Source organism: Heterodontus francisci, chromosome 7 (assembly GCF_036365525.1).
Source record: "Heterodontus francisci isolate sHetFra1 chromosome 7, sHetFra1.hap1, whole genome shotgun sequence".
NCBI classification, from domain to species: Eukaryota; Metazoa; Chordata; class Chondrichthyes; order Heterodontiformes; family Heterodontidae; genus Heterodontus; species Heterodontus francisci.
In genome coordinates this window covers 5,709,372-5,726,745 of record NC_090377.1, presented here as the reverse complement: position 1 = coordinate 5,726,745, position 17,374 = coordinate 5,709,372, and the positions used below count along the sequence as shown (strand labels likewise).

The 17,374-nt window shown below is 48.0% G+C and overlaps 1 protein-coding gene across 17 annotated transcripts in view; it reads left to right on the top strand.

Annotated features, from left to right (window-relative positions):
* Nucleotides 1–15,220, top strand: part of tns1b (tensin 1b) — a 939,527-nt gene extending 924,307 nt beyond the window's left edge. For 13 of the 17 annotated variants that reach the window (XM_068034718.1, XM_068034717.1, XM_068034715.1 and 10 more), the window contains 5 exons: nt 2,354–2,425; nt 3,800–3,968; nt 5,634–5,702; nt 6,532–6,561; nt 9,163–15,219. In XM_068034718.1, coding sequence (XP_067890819.1) covers nt 2,354–2,425; nt 3,800–3,968; nt 5,634–5,702; nt 6,532–6,561; nt 9,163–9,304 — 482 coding nt within the window. In that variant the 3' untranslated portion in view covers nt 9,305–15,219. Of the gene's footprint in view, nt 1–2,353; nt 2,426–3,799; nt 3,969–5,633; nt 5,703–6,531; nt 6,562–9,162 lie in introns of all 17 variants that reach the window. The other 4 variants (XM_068034709.1, XM_068034713.1, XM_068034722.1 and 1 more) reach the window with 2 other exon arrangements.
* The last annotated feature ends 2,154 nt before the right edge of the window (nt 15,221–17,374 follow it).

The window sequence follows — 17,374 nt, the reverse complement described above, 5'->3', positions numbered from 1 at the left end:
AGAGGGAGCTTTACTCTGTATCTAACCCCGTGCTGTACCTGTCCTGGGAGTGTTTGATGGGGACAGTGTAGAGGGAGCGTTACTCTGTATCTAACCCCGTACTGTACCTGTCCTGGGAGTGTTTGATGTTATTGAATGTTCCATTATCAGATTGCAGATTCCACTCCTCAAGAAGCAGAAAAATTGACTCACAAATAAAATGATTTTTTTTGTGTTAAAAGATCCCCTGTTGCTTGTGTTTGGCACGACTCACATCCCACTATTGTTCTGGGCTTGGGTGGATCCAGAAGAATAATAACCACCACACACTGCGGAAACATCTGGATATACTGTAACTCTCTGCAGCCCAGGGGCTGCACTGGGTAGCAGAATAAGCTACGGTTGGCCTCAGTGCCTTGTTTGCTTTTTAATTACTCCTCTGTGAATCCCTTTGGCGTGTTCTTTATTCTGCATTAGTTGGAGTAGTTGCAGAATCAGTGCTGCTCCTGATGCCATTCCTGTCACCCTGCCAGACTGTACACATGTGTGGATAAGGTGGGCCTGGGATCGGACTCTGCCCTAACGACTCTCAACTGCTGATACGCATTGTTCAGTTTCACTTGTGAAGATTCAATGGATGTAATTGGCTGCAGACTGAAGACCCCAGTTTAAGCTGACTAGCAGAACCCAGCAACTGTTTCAGCTTGTGGCTGTGCTCTGAGCTGGGGACAGCGAGTATCCTTGACCCTGTAGTGAGTGCCCCATTGCATCACTCTGTATACCCTCTGGGTCTGCACCCAGTTTGTTCGACACTTTCTGTCCTCCGTCCATCCCTGAGAAAGGAAAATTTGTCCCTTTCATTTCCATCCCGGATTGAACAATTCTCAGGAATGTTTGTGGCTCACAAGGTGAGGCCGTGTTCACTCCCATTGCTCATTTCTCCAGGGTGCAACTTGGAGATTTCAAACAGGATGTGGACTCCACCTCACACACAAAACACGTTTAACTGTGTCCCATCCATGCCCGATCCTGACAAAAATCTGCAGTCACATTTATTTCCAAAGTTACTCCCACTATTGCTGCATGTGCTGACTCTCACTGGGTACAGCTCAGTCTCAATATTAACCCACCTCTCTTGATCCATCCACTGTCTCCGATATCCAGTACTGAATGAGCAGAAATTTCCTCCGAGTAAATATTGGGAAGACCAAAGCCTTCGGTCTCTGCCACAAGCTCCGTGTCCTAGTCACCAACTCCATCCCTCTCCCTGATCACTATCTCAGGCTGAGCTAGACTGTTCACAATCTTGGTGTCATATTTAACCCAGAGCTGAGCTTCTGACCACACGTACGTGTTATCACTCAACCTGCCTATTTCCACCTCTTTAACATTGACTGACTCCAACCCTGCCTCAGCTCATTTGCTGCTGAAAGTCTCATCCATGCCTTTGTTACCTCTAGACCTGACTATTCCGACACACTCCTGCCTGGTCTCCCACCTCCCACCCTCCTGTAAACTTCAGCTCATCCAAAACTCTGCTGCCTGTGTCCTAACACACACCGAGTCCCGTTCCCCCATCATCCCTTGTGCTCACTGACCTATATTGGCTCCTGGTCTGGCAATGGTTCAATTTTAAAATTCTCATCCTTGTTTTCAAATCCCTCCATGGCCTCGCCCCTCCCTATCTCTGTAACCTCCTCCGAGATCTCTGCACTCCTCCAATTCTGGCCACTTGCACATCCCCCGATTTCCATTGCTCCACCATTGGCGGCCGTGCCTTCAGCTGCCTGGGCCCCAAGCTCTGGTATTCCCTCCCTAAACCTCTCCATCTCTCCCTCCTCCTTTAAGATGCTCCTGAAAACCTACCTCTTTGACCAAGCTTTTGGTCAGCTGTCCTAATATCTCCTTATGAGGCCCGGTGTCGAATATTGTTTGATAATCACTCCTGTGAAGCTCCTTGGGTCATTTTATTACATTAAAGGTGCTAGATAAATGCAAGTAGTTGCTGAGAAAGCTTCCTGTGATAAAGCCTAAAACCCCTCTCTGTCACACCCTTGCTCTCTGATACTGTCGAGGTCCCCTCTGCCTCCTCAGGTGGACATAGAAGATTCCAAGGCACTGTTCTAAGGAAGAGCTGAGATTTCACCACAGTCTCCTGGCCAATATTTATCCTTTAAGGAAAATCACTAATAACAGATTCTCTGCTCATTATCGCATTGCTGTTTGTGGGATCTTCCTGTGTTCAAATGGACTGCCGTGTTTCTTACATTGCAACAGTGACTACACTTCAAAAGGTGCTTCATTGACTGTGAGGTGGTTTGGGAATTCATGAGGTTGTGAAAGGCACTATAGAAATGCAAGTTCTTTCTTTCAGATCCAGTGGATAAAACCCCCGAACCAACTGTGTCAGCAAACTCGGCCACGGACCTTCTGAAGCAGGGCGCGGGTAAGTTCTCCAATTCTTCCCCCTCTCCAGCATGGATAATCAGCTTCATAGAGGGGGCAAGAGGGAGTACAAGTGATTTCTGTGTTAGGGAGGAATCCCTAACTGCCCCTTGTTATAATCCTAGTCAGCACAATTGTACATATGTGTGTGGACTTTGGATGAGGACAGGATCTGGTTTGATTGCAAAGCCTTCAATAGTTGAACATCTGCTGACATTCGTGTGAATTGTCATCTGCTATTCCTTCTAGGATCACGGTGGAATTAGCAAGGATCTACGCAGGCCTTTCTGCTGGTTCCCAGTCTCCATTCCCACCACTCCCAATGAGAAGTGGATCAGGGCTAATGGCAGGAATGGCCCTACATGCAGCAGCTGGCAGGACAAGACCACTCAGAGGCATTGGACTGAATTTTCTCAGCCCGTGATGTCGGGCGTTGATGTGGGGAGGGGTTTGGTAAAATGGGCAGAGCCGCGTCAGGGCGGCTCCCTAATGCTTTTCTGCTGCTGGGGAAGTTTTCCCGGAGTGGCCTGGGACATGGATTTGCTGTCCGGAGGTGGGCAGGCAATTTAAGTCGGAAAGGCCCCAATTAGGGGTGATTTTTTGCAGCACAGCTGGCATTTTACCAGCAGCAGAGGCCTCCTGCTGTCCTTAATTGGGCAGCAAGCTCAAAGGCGGCCAATTAGAATGCTGTCTCTGGGAAGGTTGACCGCTGGCCTTGATTCTGGCATGTGTGAGCTTGGGACCCCCATTTGTCCCAACATTGGGGTCCTGAAGCCCAGGAGAAAATCCTGCCCGAACTCCTCTCTGTCCTTCATTAACCTGTTGATGGTGTTGGTCTAGCTAGGCTGGCTCCCACTAGCTAGGTTCCGGCTAGCTGTGCAGGTTCCCACTACTTAGGCAGGTTCTCGCTAGTTAGGTTCCCGCTAGCTAGGCAGGCTCCCACTAGCTGGTGGGTTAGTGGGGCCTCCTGCCGACACCCCTCATGATTCCCAAACCAAGAAGCCAGGACCGGGCCAGAGTAATGGGACAGACCCTGCAGCGAAGCCCAGCCCTGAGTGTCAGACAAGAAGGAGAGATGCTAGACTGAGATACTGGGGGTAACTGTGCCTGTTCACTCTGGGGTGTCGAGCTCCTCAGTTCCAGTGTCACCCTGCTCCCCACTGCCACTGCCCAGACAGGAAGTAGCAAATACTGGACAAACTGGGAAATGAACCCTGGACCCTGTGTGTGGATTAGTTGGTGCTGCAGCAGGGTGCCTGGTTCACCCATAGACTACTGTAAAGTCTTGTTCTCGTTGGGTAATTGCTCAGTGACACTGTCCTCACAGCCAATCTCCACCACTCATCATGAGGTAATACTCTGTTTGTTTCTGCAGCGTGCAACGTGCTGTTTGTGAATTCTGTAGACATGGAGTCACTCACGGGGCCACAAGCCATCGCCAAGGCCAGCGCGGAGACACTTACCATCCAACCACAACCGACTGCCACAGTCGTCCATTTCAAAGTGTCCTCACAGGGAATCACCCTGACTGACAATCAGAGAAAGTAAGAGCTCCCATTTCCCTCAGTATCCGGCATTATTGGAGTTCTTTGAGGTAGTTACATGTGCTGTGGATGTATTGTACTTAGATTTGCAGAAGGCATTTGATAAGATGCCACATCAAAGGTTATTGCGGAAAATAAAAGCTCATGGTGTAGGGGGTAACATATTGACATGGATAGAAGGTTGGCTAGCTAACAGGAAACAGAGAGTAGGTATAAATGGGTCATTTTCTGGTTGGCAAGATGTAACGAGTGGTGTGCCACAGGGATCAGTGCTGGGGCCTCAACTTTTTACAATTTATATAAATGACTTAGATGAAGGGACCGAAGGTATGGTTGCTAAATTTGCTGATGACAGAAAGATAGGTAGGAAAGTAAGTTGTGAAGAGGACATAAAGGAGGCTACAAAGGGATAAAGATAGGTTGAGTGAGTGAGCAAAGATCTGGCAAATGGAGTATAATGTGGGAAATTGTCCATTTTGGCAGGAAGAATAAAAAAAGAAGCATATTATCTAAATGGTGAGAGATTGCAGAGCTCTGAGATGCAGAGGGATCTGGGTGTCCTAGTGCATGAATCACAAAAGGTTAGTCTGCAGGTACAGCAAGTAATTAGGAAAGCTAATAGAATATTATTGTTTATTGCGAGGGGAATTGAATACAAAAGTAGGGAGGTTATGCTTCAGCTATACAGAGCATTGGTGAGACCACATCTGGAATACTGTGTACAGTATCGGTCTCCTTATTTAAGGAAGGATGTAAATGCATTGGAAGCAGTTCAGAGAAGGTTTACTAGACTAATACCTGGAATGGGCGAGTTATCTTATGAGGAAAGATTGTGGACAGGCTAGACTTGTATCTGCTGGAATTTAGAAGAGTAAGAGGCGACTTGATTGAAACATATAAGATTCTGAGGGGTCTTGACAGAGTGGATGTGGAAAGGATGTTTCCCCTTGTGGGAGAATCTAGAACTAGGGGTCACTGTTTAAAAATAAGGGATCGTTCATTTAACACAGAGATAAGGAGATTCTTTTTCTCTCTGAGTGTCGTGAGTCTTTGGAATTCTCTTCCTCAAAAGGCAGTGGAAGCAGAGTCTTTGAATATTTTTAAGGCAGAGGGAGATAGATTCTTGATAAGCAAGGGGGGTGAAAGGTTATTGAGGGTAGACGGGAATGTGGAGTTGAGGTTACAATCAGATAAACCATGATCTTATTGAATGGCAGAGCAGGCTCGAGGGGCCGAGTGGCCTACTCCTGCTCCTATTGTATGTTCTTTCTCAACATGATTGTGTGTCCGTGCTTTCCTGTCAGTGAGAGTGAGTGTATGTTTATGTGCAGCTGTACATCTACCTGTTTGTCTTTATTACTCAGTATGTGCATACAGTGAGCTGAGAAGGAAATTGAGATACTTTATCATTTATAATTCCATTATTTACTACCTGAGCTTTATAAACTGTTGAAGGAGCCTCAGATTAAGAATCCCAAATTTTCTGAACCCATGTATTTTCTCCCCTATCATGGGCTCCATTTAATCAGATAGGAAGCTTTGAGTGTGTATGTGTAGGAGTATGTGACTGCACTGATTTACTGAGCTTTGAGATCGCACCCAGAGTGTAGGCCATATTGTGAAGATTTTCTGTGATGCTAAAAGCTGTTTGCTTTTTTTTTGCAGACTTTTCTTCAGGCGTCACTATCCCATCAGCAGTGTTACATTCTGTGATCTCGATCCACAGGAGAGAAGGTAAAGACAATTGTGTGGGCACATGCATGTGAGTACATGTGCTGTGAAGAGTAAGGTGTGTAGCTGTGTGTGGAGCACAGTGTACACAAGGCATTGTACATGCGTGTTTACTTGCAGCTGTACATTTACCACTAATGCAGTGTGTGTACAGTGTGTTTAGAGGTGTGTATGTGCGATGAGTCATGTTCACATTGTGTGTAAGTGTAGACAGCGAGGGTGCAATATGCATGTGGCCTCATCTCCTTGGTAATGTTTATTGAAGCTTAAAAATGAGTCTCCGTGTTTGTGTAAAATTTGTGGTCCATGAGTTGAGTTATGTCAATTTGAGTTGTGACCGATTCACGCATTCCCAGGACAGGGGAAGTAGTGGTGCCAGGAAATTCAACCAGGTGAGCTTTACAACTGAGTCTGATCCTAATTCGTGTGCACGTGCACACATTCCAGCATTGAGGTATTGGATGAGGGACAGCAATTTGGAGGCGGATCCCTCCTCTCCCTCACTGAATAGTGCAACTGTCCTGGTCCGACTGTGAGTCTGAGTCTGACTGTCTCATTCCTCTCACCGACTGTCCCACCCCGACTGTCCCCTCCACCCTGTACAACCCTGATTGTCTTAGTCTGACTATTTCACTCTGACTGTCCTCATCGGTAACTAGCTTCCACTGTAACTGAGTACATTCAGCAGCAGGCCATGAGGCTGTTTAATGCATCATCATCATCAACCCCTGCTTGGGCTGGATTTGAATGGATATGTGTGATTACACATGGAGTCTTCAGAGCTTCTGGATGCTGTAGTAATCTCTGGGATTCTGACTCTGTTCTCTTACAGGTGGACAAAGACTGACGGAGGAGCCTCTAAGTAAGTACATCGACCTGTGTCTGGGGAAAATGATGTGTAATAACGAGGGATGATGACCTCAAATTCTATACCTTGCATTAAATTCCTTCAGTGCCAGATTCATCCCTAAAACTACACCAAAACAGCACTTGTAACCATCGATCAAACTCCAGTGACAGCTGACCCACTGCTGTTTATTATACCCTCATTAACTACACATAGAGGAGTGCTGTTAGATCCCTTTACAGCCAGTCTGTCATGTGACAGTATATGAGGAATGTGAGATGTAACATGTGGTAAGAGGAGCGTGTTCGGGACAGGTGACCTTGGATCTATGATTCCCAAAGCTCTCCAGCACTGGGGGTTTTCCCCACCTCCTCTCCGGGTCTGTTCTGCACGCTCCAATAGAGATTGATCGCTGTGATTGGTCAATCACCCCCCATTATTGATGCATCATTTGACTATCAGAATGGTTAGAAAGCAAAGTCGACAGACCCTGGTCTATTTCTGTCCAGCAATTCTCATGAAAATCCAATACTGCTGCAACATTTGAAAGGGTTGATGCTGCCATATTGTGTTGGGTGTAACTCACTGGAATGTGAGGCTGCTGATTCCGCTGAGGCCTGCACTGTAAGAACTCTTCAACCAAGTTGTCAATGTCTGTCAGCCCTGGTCACACACTTCATGCCCAGTATTGCATGTTGCCTGACCCTGGCAGTTTCACCAGAATACCTGCCCTGTTGGTCACCTAGCTCAGTCTGAGACAGAGTGCCGGTGGTGGGAAAACTTCTAGAAAAAATAATTCGGGACAAAATCATAGTCATTTGGACAAATGCAAGTTAATTTAGGAAAGCCAACATGGATTTCTTAAGGGAAAATCATGTTTAACTAACTTGCTGGAGTTTTCTGAGGAAGTAACAGAGAGGGTTGATGAGGGCAATGCAGTTGATGTGGTGTACATGGACTTTCAAAAGGCATTTGATACAGAACCACACAACAGACTTGTGAGCAAACTTGTAGCTCATGGAATAAAAGGGACAGTAGCAACATGAATATGAAATTGGCTGAGTGACAGGAGACAAAGGGTAGTGGTTAATGGATGTTTTTTGGGCTGGTGCAAGGTTTGTAGTGGAGTTGCCCAGGGATCAGTGTTGGGACCCTTGCTTTTCCTGATAGATATTAATGACAGAGACCTTGGTGTACAGGGCACAGTTTAAAACTTTGCAGATGATACAAAACTTGGAAGCATTGTGAACTGTGAGGAGGATAGTGTAGAACTTCAAAAGGACATAGTCAAGTTGGTGAAATGGGCAGACAGGTGGCAGATGAAGTTCAATGCAGAGAAATGTGAAGTGATTCACTTTGGTAGGAAGAGACAATATAAAATAAAGGGTACAATTCTAAAGGGGATGCAGGAGCAGAGGGACCTGGGTGTATCTGTGCATAAGTCATTGAAGATGGCAGGACAGGTTGTGAGAATGGTTAATAAAGCATACAGTACCCTGGGCTTTATTAACAGGGGCATAGAGTACAAGAGCAAGGAAGTTATGTTGAACTTGTATAAGACACTGGTTCAGCCTCAGCTGGAGTATTGCGTCCAGTTCTGGGTGCCGCACTTTAGGAAAGACTTTGGAGTGAGTACAGAAAAGATTCACGAGAATGATTCCAGGGATGAGGAATTTCAGTTATGAAGATAGATTGGAGAAGTTTGGACTGTTTTCCTTGGAGAAGAGAAGGCTGAGAGGTGATTTGATAGAGGTATTCAAAATCACGAGGGGTCTGGACAGAGTAGATAGAGAGAAACTGTTCCCACTCGTGAAAGGATCAAGAATGAGAGGGCACAGATTTAAAGTATTGGGTAAGAGAAGCAAAAGTGACATGAGGAAAAACTTTTTCACACAGCGAGTGGTTAAGGTCTGGAATGCGCTGCCTGAGAACGTGGTGGAGGCAGGTTCAATTGAAGCATTCAAAAGGGAATTAGACAGTTATATGAAAAGGAAGAATGTGCAGGGTTATCGGGAGAAAGCAGGGGAATGGAACTGAGGGAGTTGTTCTTTCAGAGAGCCAGTGTGGACACGATGGGCCGAATGGCCTCCTTCTGCACTGTAACAATTCTGTGATTCTGTGTTCTATAACTGAGCAATGGGCAGATGATGTGCAACTGACCGCTTAACGCACTGGTAACCTTTAGTTAAACTGGACAAGGGCAGTCACCTGAAACCCAGAAAATTGGGTTGCCAACACTACTCAAACCAGGAGAAAAGTGAGAGGGGCGTTAAAACAAATTGGGTGTTGTTTCCCTTTCTTTGAACACTTTATTTATTCAGGTGTGATTATTTTGGAGCTGAGAGAAAAGGCTGTTTGACCAGGGTGCTGGGGGGTTGGGTGGGGGAGAGGGCCCAGTTGGAGGCCGGAGGTCAATTATGAGTATGTCTGATCAGAGTTGGTAAGGCGACCAGGAGGTGATGTGTGGGCACCGGGCAGTGAACTGAATTAGAATAGGGGTATGGTGGAGAGAGTGGCACCGGCACCCAGCAAGTGGCGTTACTGCTTAAATCTTCCTCCGGCTACACTGAACAGAAAGAAAGGGCTGACCGTTATTTCTTTCCTCCCCCATGCCAGACTCTTCGGTTTTGTTGCCAGGAAGCAGGGCAGCACGACTGACAACGTCTGTCATCTCTTCGCTGAGATGGACTCCAACCAGCCCGCAGCCGCCATTGTGAACTTCGTGTCAAAGGTCATGATCGGCTTCCAGAAGAGATGAATGGCCAACATCATCTTAAAAAATAAAATTACAACAAAAAATATTTGTACGGGCGAGGAGAGAAGGACTTGGAAATGAATTCGAGATGGAGACAGTGGAAGTGATGGATGGCGATGGGTTCTGGGGGGCATGTATCAGGGGAGGGGGGAGGGGAGGAAGCGATACCTTGTATATCGCGCAGTCAAAAAAGGAAATTATGTTAGCACTACATCCAGTCGAAGGAAAAATGAGAAAAGAGCGAGTTTTTCTCGAGGTGCGGGAGTTACCGTGTGAAGTATTAGCAGGATATGGTGAGTTGCTTAATTTTGACACTTTAATCGGCTTAACCGATTGCTAGCACACTGTATGACTTCCACTTTAGCATGCTTTACCAATTTCCCTTTTTGAGCAAGGAACACTCCTGACATTCCCTCCCATTCCCCAAACCCCAGCCTCCCAGTCTAAGGTCCTCCTAATCAATTGAAAGGAAACTCTCCCCAAGCTCCCCATCACACCGCATGACACTAGATAGAAATGTGTGCTCACTGCGTGGATTCTGCAGGCATGAGGAGAAATTAGAAATATATATTGAAAAAAGGATGCAGCTTTCGCTGGGAGAGATTGGCAGCCTCGAGTCACCACCTACCCCTGCCCCCCTTGCTCCTTATGGAGTCTGCGAATGTTTGAGAGAGAGCATAAGCGTCTAATATCACACTGGAGAGAGAGCGAGTCGGCAATCCGCACTTTATCCTGCTTTTCCTAGGACCCCAGCACTTAATGGAGATTTTCTCTCTGACTGTCCCTCACACGTCTCTAATCTGTCTGCCTCCAATGTCTTTCACTTTGACCCTTCTTGCATCTCCAAGCTAGGCAACACATAGAGTCATAGAGTTAAACAGCACAGAAACAGGCCCTTCGGCCCATCATGTCTGTGCCGGCCATCAAGCCTATCTATTCTAATCCCATTTTCCAGCACTTGACCCGCAGTCTTGTATGCTATAGCGTTTCAAGTGCTCATCTAAATACTTCTTAAATGTTGTGAGGGTTTCTGCCTCCACCACCTCTTCAGATAGTGTGTTCCATTCAAACTCGTCTGGGGATTCCCACCCCCTCCACACCCATCCCTCACCACCAGCAGTGGAAGGCTTCCTCCAAATAATGATGTTACTGGTTAGTATTGCAGAGGCCCAGACTAATATTCCAGAAAAGGGCGGGTCAAATCCCACCATGGCAGCTTGAGAATTTGAATTCAGTTTAAAAATACATAAATCTGGGAATAGAAATATTGTCTTAGTGAAAGTAGCATGAAATCTGTTGGACTGTTGTAAAAACCCATCTGGTTCAGTAATGTCCCTTTAAGGAAGGAAAGCTGCTGTCCTTACCTGGTCTGAGCCGAGGTATGAATCCAGCCCCACACCAATGTGTTTCCCCTTTCACATCACCGAGCAAGTCACTCAGTTGTATCAGAACCGCAAACTGCAACAAAACACTCCCTTCCTACCTTCCCCCTCAGTCCCTCTCTGCACAACACAGCATGGATTGTGACACAGGTCTCAAACGTATGTCTGCATCACGGCTGCAGCCCCAGCTATTAAAATACAGTTAAATACTTTAACTGTGAGCCAGTCTTCAAAAAGTCCAAACCTCACGACTGCAGTTATACTGAGGGAGTGCTGCATGGTTGGAGGGTCAGTACTGAGGGAGCGCTGCACTGTCAGAGGGTCAGTACTGAGGGAGTGCTTCACTGTCAGACGGTCAGTACTGAGGGAGTGCTGCACTGTCAGAGGGTCAGTACTGAGGGAGCGCTGCACTGTCAGAGGGTCAGTACTGAGGGAGCGCTGCACTGTCAGAGGGTCAGTACTGAGGGAGCGCTGCACTGTCAGAGGGTCAGTACTGAGGGAGTGCTGCACTGTCGGAGGGTCAGTACTGAGGGAGCGCTGCACTGTCGGAGGGTCAGTACTGAGGGAGCGCTGCACTGTCTGAGGGTCAGTACTGAGGGAGCGCTGCACTGTCAGAGGGTCAGTACTGAGGGAGTGCTGCAATGTTGCTGGTGATGTTAAGCAGAGGCTCCATGTGTTCTCTCTGGTGAACCCATGGCACTATTTGAAGAGCACAGATGTTCTTCCCTGGTCTCCTGGTCATAATTTATCCCCTAATCAACATAATTAAAAATAGGTTATGTCTTTGTTAGTGAGACTTTGCTGAGTGCAATCTGCCATCCTACATTACAACAGCGACTAGATTTCAAAAGGTATTTTATTGCCTTTAAAGCACTTTGGGATGTCCTGAATTTGTGAAAGGCACTACAGCAATGCAACTTTTTGCTATTCTCTCTACATTGTCCCATCAAACACTCCCAGGACAGATAAAGTACGGGGTTAGATACAGAGTAAAGCTCCCTCTACACTGTCCTCATCAAACACTCCCAGGACAGGTACAGCACGGGGGTTAGATACAGAGTAAAGCTCCCTCTACACTGTCCTCATCAAACACTCCCAGGACAGGTACAGTACGGGGTTAGATACAGAGTAAAGCTCCCTCTACACTGTCCTAAATTGTGACTCTAGCTGTGCCCTTTATAACTTTGAAATAACCTATTTCACAGTAAAAAGCACTTCTAACCAGTTAGACTGTCCTGCCTTTGCAGAATTTCGCTCCAGCCAAAATATTTTCTGAGTTTAGTTCTTCACATGGCCCGATATGAATCATCCTTTTTAATTGGAGGACGATGTAGCCCTTTCGGCGGATGAAATGGGCCAGAATGGTTTCACATGGATTGAGCCCAGTCTCCTTTCTCACACTGGTGCTGCTATTTAGTTCTTCAGGCACATCATCACCCTGTCGCCAATGACTTCAACAGGGCAAAGAAATCAGCTTTTATAGCATTGGCCCATCAGGTCTGGAACTTAGATTTCTGTTTGAACCTGTAAACCTCCCCCTCCCAAAAATCTCAATTCCTAACTGTCTGGATCAGTGCAAGCTTCAATATCCTATCCAAATGAATTAATGTTAACAATGCAATATAATTATGCCTCATAACATTTGATAAGTTCTGACAGACTGACCCAAATGGTTCTGGAGTTTTTGTCTCAAGCTTAGTTTGCTACACAGACTGTATGCTGCTGTAAATACATACCAGGTCACCCCAGTCTATGTGTGAGCCACTAACACAGGTGCAAGATATTTTATAAGTATATAATCTGCGGCAGAATTATGTATAAAAACTGCTTTAAAACAATATAGTAAAACTCGGAGCTTTTTGGAGAGCTGATTTATTTTAGAAATGTCAAATTGTCTCTCGTAAAGGTGCAGCAATGTTGCACGCACTCTGGACAATGGTGTTCTATTAAGCAGAATCTACGCAGTGCCTCTCCCACGACAGCTCCAAGACACTAGATCGGGAAGATCCCTGGTTCGACATTCAGTTGGTGTGGAGTCTTCACGCACATTGCACTCTCCCACAATACCCTGATCACTAACATATAATTCGTGTGTGTGTGTGTGTGTGTGTGTGTGTGTGTGTGTGTGTGTGTGTGTGTGTGTGTGTGTGTGTGTGTGTGTGTGTGTGTGTGTGTGTGTGTGTGTGTGTGTGTGTGTGTGTGTCATCAGCTGAGCTATGAATATACATCCGACAATATTGTCTCGAATCAGTGAGAGTCAGTGTGTGTGGAACTGTACCCCAGTGAGAGCCAGTGCGTGTGGAACTGTACCCCAGTGAGAGCCAGTGCGTGTGGACCTGTACCCCAGTGAGAGTCAGTGCCTGTGGAACTGTACCCCAGTGAGAGTCAGTGCCTGTGGAACTGTACCCCAGTGAGAGTCAGTGCGTGTGGAACTGTACCCCAGTGAGAGTCAGTGCCTGTGGAACTGAACCCCAGTGAGAGTCAGTGCCTGTGGAACTGAACCCCAGTGAGAGTCAGTGCGTGTGGAACTGAACCCCAGTGAGAGTCAGTGCCTGTGGAACTGAACCCCAGTGAGAGTCAGTGCGTGTGGAACTGTACCCCAGTGAGAGCCAGTGCGTGTGGACCTGTACCCCAGTGAGAGTCAGTGCCTGTGGAACTGTACCCCAGTGAGAGTCAGTGTGTGTGGAACTGTACCCCAGTGAGAGCCAGTGCGTGTGGACCTGTACCCCAGTGAGAGTCAGTGCCTGTGGAACTGTACCCCAGTGAGAGTCAGTGCCTGTGGAACTGTACCCCAGTGAGAGTCAGTGCGTGTGGAACTGTACCCCAGTGAGAGCCAGTGCGTGTGGACCTGTACCCCAGTGAGAGTCAGTGCCTGTGGAACTGTACCCCAGTGAGAGTCAGTGTGTGTGGACCTGTACCCCAGTGAGAGTCAGTGCGTGTGGAACTGTACCCCAGTGAGAGCCAGTGCGTGTGGACCTGTACCCCAGTGAGAGTCGGTGCCCTCAGAAGAGACGAAGAGAAATGTTTAACAGAATGCGGATCTGGAAATCTTCCACAATACACAGATCTGATCTCCGGATGATAAAACAATTGATGCCTGGCTTGAAAGACATACTGGGACTATACAATTTAAAGAAAAATTATAATTATATGCTTATGCAATCAAGTCAAAAAAATGGGAAATTTTACAAAATATTTATTTCATTGCTGTTTTTTCCTGTCGTGTATCGGGTTCCTGTATAGAAGATTGTGTATATCAAAGAAACTGCAAACCAAAGTTATTTTCAGTGTAAAGGAGAAATTGGTCAAAACACAAAGAGGAAATTGAAAGAGACAGAAAATGGTCTAAACTGATACACGTATATTATATGTAATATGTATGTATGTTAATGCTGGTGATTGTTATAATCCATCTTTTACATATATTAATATATATTTACTGGGTGGAGTGCAGCGCAGAGATTACTTGGCACACAGACTGTTCTGGAGATCAATATTATTGTGCTGTTGTTTTTTGGTAAAAGTTTCTTTTGAGGCTAATCTGGTTGTGACATGAAATTTCACCTGAGACTCGCAATGTCCAGATCATTTGTCTGTTTATTCATTCCTCACTGTACCCGACCCGTCACACCCTGGGCAGGTACATCCGGGGAAAACCCTGCTTTTCCTGGCCAATTACATTCGTTATTTCACAGGGCATGGGGGGAAACTTTGGGTGATTAAAAACCCCGGCAGCTGATGCAGGGTTTTCACACGGTGTGTTCAGATAAACATGCTAAGTGAACGACAGGCACAAGAGTTGGCGGTTGCGAGCAGCCCCATCCCCCCTGCAAGTAGCCAGAATTCCTGTCACCGCTCCCGTTTGGAAATGGACGAGTCATGAGCCAGGGTCACTTTCTCATCTTTCTCGCCATCCTTTCTCTCGCCCCATTTATTATTTCACAGGTGTTGGAAATTGTAAACTCAGCTCTCTCCTCTTTGTACCCACGACCTCACTCTCCATTTCCAGCACTTCTGTCCATATCAACTCTGTTAGGTGTCATGACCCACATGTCTTAGTGGAGACCAGTTTAGAGGAGGGATGAGCAGCAACATCCGAGAATCTGGTGTTGGGATGGCTCCCTGTGTGTTCCCTTCTCCAAGTGATCTCGCAGGAGTCGAGCTCTGACCTCACTGGCGACCCGCCTAGCAGCAGCAGGAAGCTGATGAAAAGCAAATAAGTTCCCACTTCTTCCCGAAGGTGGATGGGGCCCCCCACAGCCCCCTCAACCCCCACCTGCCCGCTCCCCACACCTCACCAAACCCCCTGCTCCCCACACCTCCCTGCCCCCCCTCCTCCCTGCCCCCCCACATCCCCCGCCCCCCCCAAACCCTCTGCACCCCCCCACACCCCCCGCCCCCACACCTCCCTGCCCCCCACACACCCCCCACCCCCCACCCCCCCTCCTCCCTGCCCCCCCACATCCCCCGCCCCCCCGCCCCCCCAAACCCTCTGCACCCCCCCACAGCCCCCCCCCACACCTCCCTGCCCCCCACACACCCCCCCCAAACCCTCTGCACCCCCCCACACCCCCCGCCCCCTCACCTCCCTGCCCCCCCCACACCCTCCGCCCCCCGCCCGCCCAGTTGCCCTGACGCTCCCCCACACCCCGCCCGCTCACCGCCGATGCCACCTGCTGAAGCTGAAGCCTGGGAACAAAAGGGCCACGTACATTGGCAGCTGCCAACCTGCATAGGGGATTCCCTCCACACAAATGGCCTGGCAGCTGTGTTCACACTTATCTTTTACACTTTCATAGTTCTTTAGAGGACGTCTCCATCTTGAGGCGCCCTCGTGTTCTCCTCCCTACGACGGTAGCGCCCACCTCTACCGATAGGGGTGCTGGCGGACATCGTATTCAGCCACCGGATTGGATTGGGCACCTGGATGCAGCTTCTTAATTGGCCGCACCCTGGAAGACCACAGCCGACATCCCCCCACGATAACTTCCGCGCTTCTGACCTGGAATTGAGCCTGATGTCGGGGTCCCAACAAACTCAGCAAAATCCAGCCTGATATGTTTGAACTGTACCCCAGTGAGAGTCAGTGTGTGTGGAACTGTACCCCGGTGAGAGTCAGTGTGTGTGGAACTGTACACCAGTGAGAGTCAGTGTGTGTGGAACTGTATCCCGGTGAGAGTCAGTGTGTGTGGAACTGTATCCCGGTGAGAGTCAGTGTGTGTGGAACTGTACACCAGTGAGAGTCAGTGTGTGTGGAACTGTATCCCAGTGAGAGTCAGTGTGTGTGGAACTGTATCCCGGTGAGAGTCAGTGTGTGTGGGACTGTACCCCGGTGAGAGTCAGTGTGTGTGGGACTGTACCCCGGTGAGAGTCAGTGTGTGTGGAACTGTACCCCGGTGAGAGTCAGTGTGTGTGGAACTGTACCCCAGTGAGAGTAGTGTGTGTGGAACTGTACCCCGGTGAGAGTCAGTGTGTGTGGAACTGTACCCCGGTGAGAGTCAGTGTGTGTGGAACTGTACCCCGGTGAGAGTCAGTGTGTGTGGAACTGTACCCCAGTGAGAGTCAGTGTGTGTGGAACTGTACTCCTGTGAGAGTCAGTGTGTGTGGGACTGTACCCCGGTGAGAGTCAGTGTGTGTGGAACTGTACCCCAGTGAGAGTCAATGTGTGTGGAACTGTACTCATGTGAGAGTCAGTGTGTGTGGAACTGTACCCCAGTGAGAGTCAATGTGTGTGGAACTGTACTCATGTGAGAGTCAGTGTGTGTGGAACTGTACCCCAGTGAGAGTCAGTGTGTGTGGAACTGTACCCCAGTGAGAGTCAGTGTGTGTGGAACTGTATCCCGGTGAGAGTCAGTGTGTGTGGAACTCTACCCCAGTGAGAGTCAGTGTGTGTGGAACTGTACCACAGTGAGTCAGTGTGTGTGGAACTGTGCCCCAGTGAGAGTCAGTGTGTGTGGAACTGTACCCCAGTGAGAGTCAGTGTGTGTGGAACTGTACCCCAGTGAGAGTCAGTGTGTGTGGGACTGTACCACAGTGAGAGTCAGTGTGTGTGGGACTGTACCACAGTGAGAGTCAGTGTGTGTGGAACTGTACCCCGGTGAGAGTCAGTGTGTGGAACTGTACCCCGGTGAGAGTCAGTGTGTGTGGAACTGAACCCCAGTGAGAGTCGGTGTGTGTGGAACTGTAGCATCCTTGTAGCATTTCCTCTGCCCTCCTGGTAACCTCTGCTGTGATGGTACTTGGAGCAGAAAGCTTGTTTTGGGAGTCTTGTTTCATTCAGGCCTGCGGACGATGTGGCCCGCCCAACGTAACTGACCAGCTATGACCAGTGTCTCGATACTGGGATGTTTGTGGAACTGTACCCAGTGAGAGGAGAGAAATGGGAAACAGCAGTTAAGGATGTGTGGGTTCTGTCCCAAAAGGATAATGTTTTGGATTCTTTCTTATATCTGTCCGAGAGCCTGGGGTTCCCACATTCACATTTTGCAGTTTGGTGATTATTGTTTTTAAACTGATCCCCTCTGTCTTTACACTGCATTGTCTGCTGCATTACTCCAGACCCCTGTCAAACAACAGGGTGTCCATTCCCAATGATCTCTGTGTTGTCTTGGACAATATGTTGTAAAGCCCTTTGGGCTTTCAGCATTCAAAGTTAAAGTGTCTGCTGCAGCTCGGGGCACACGACCCCTAC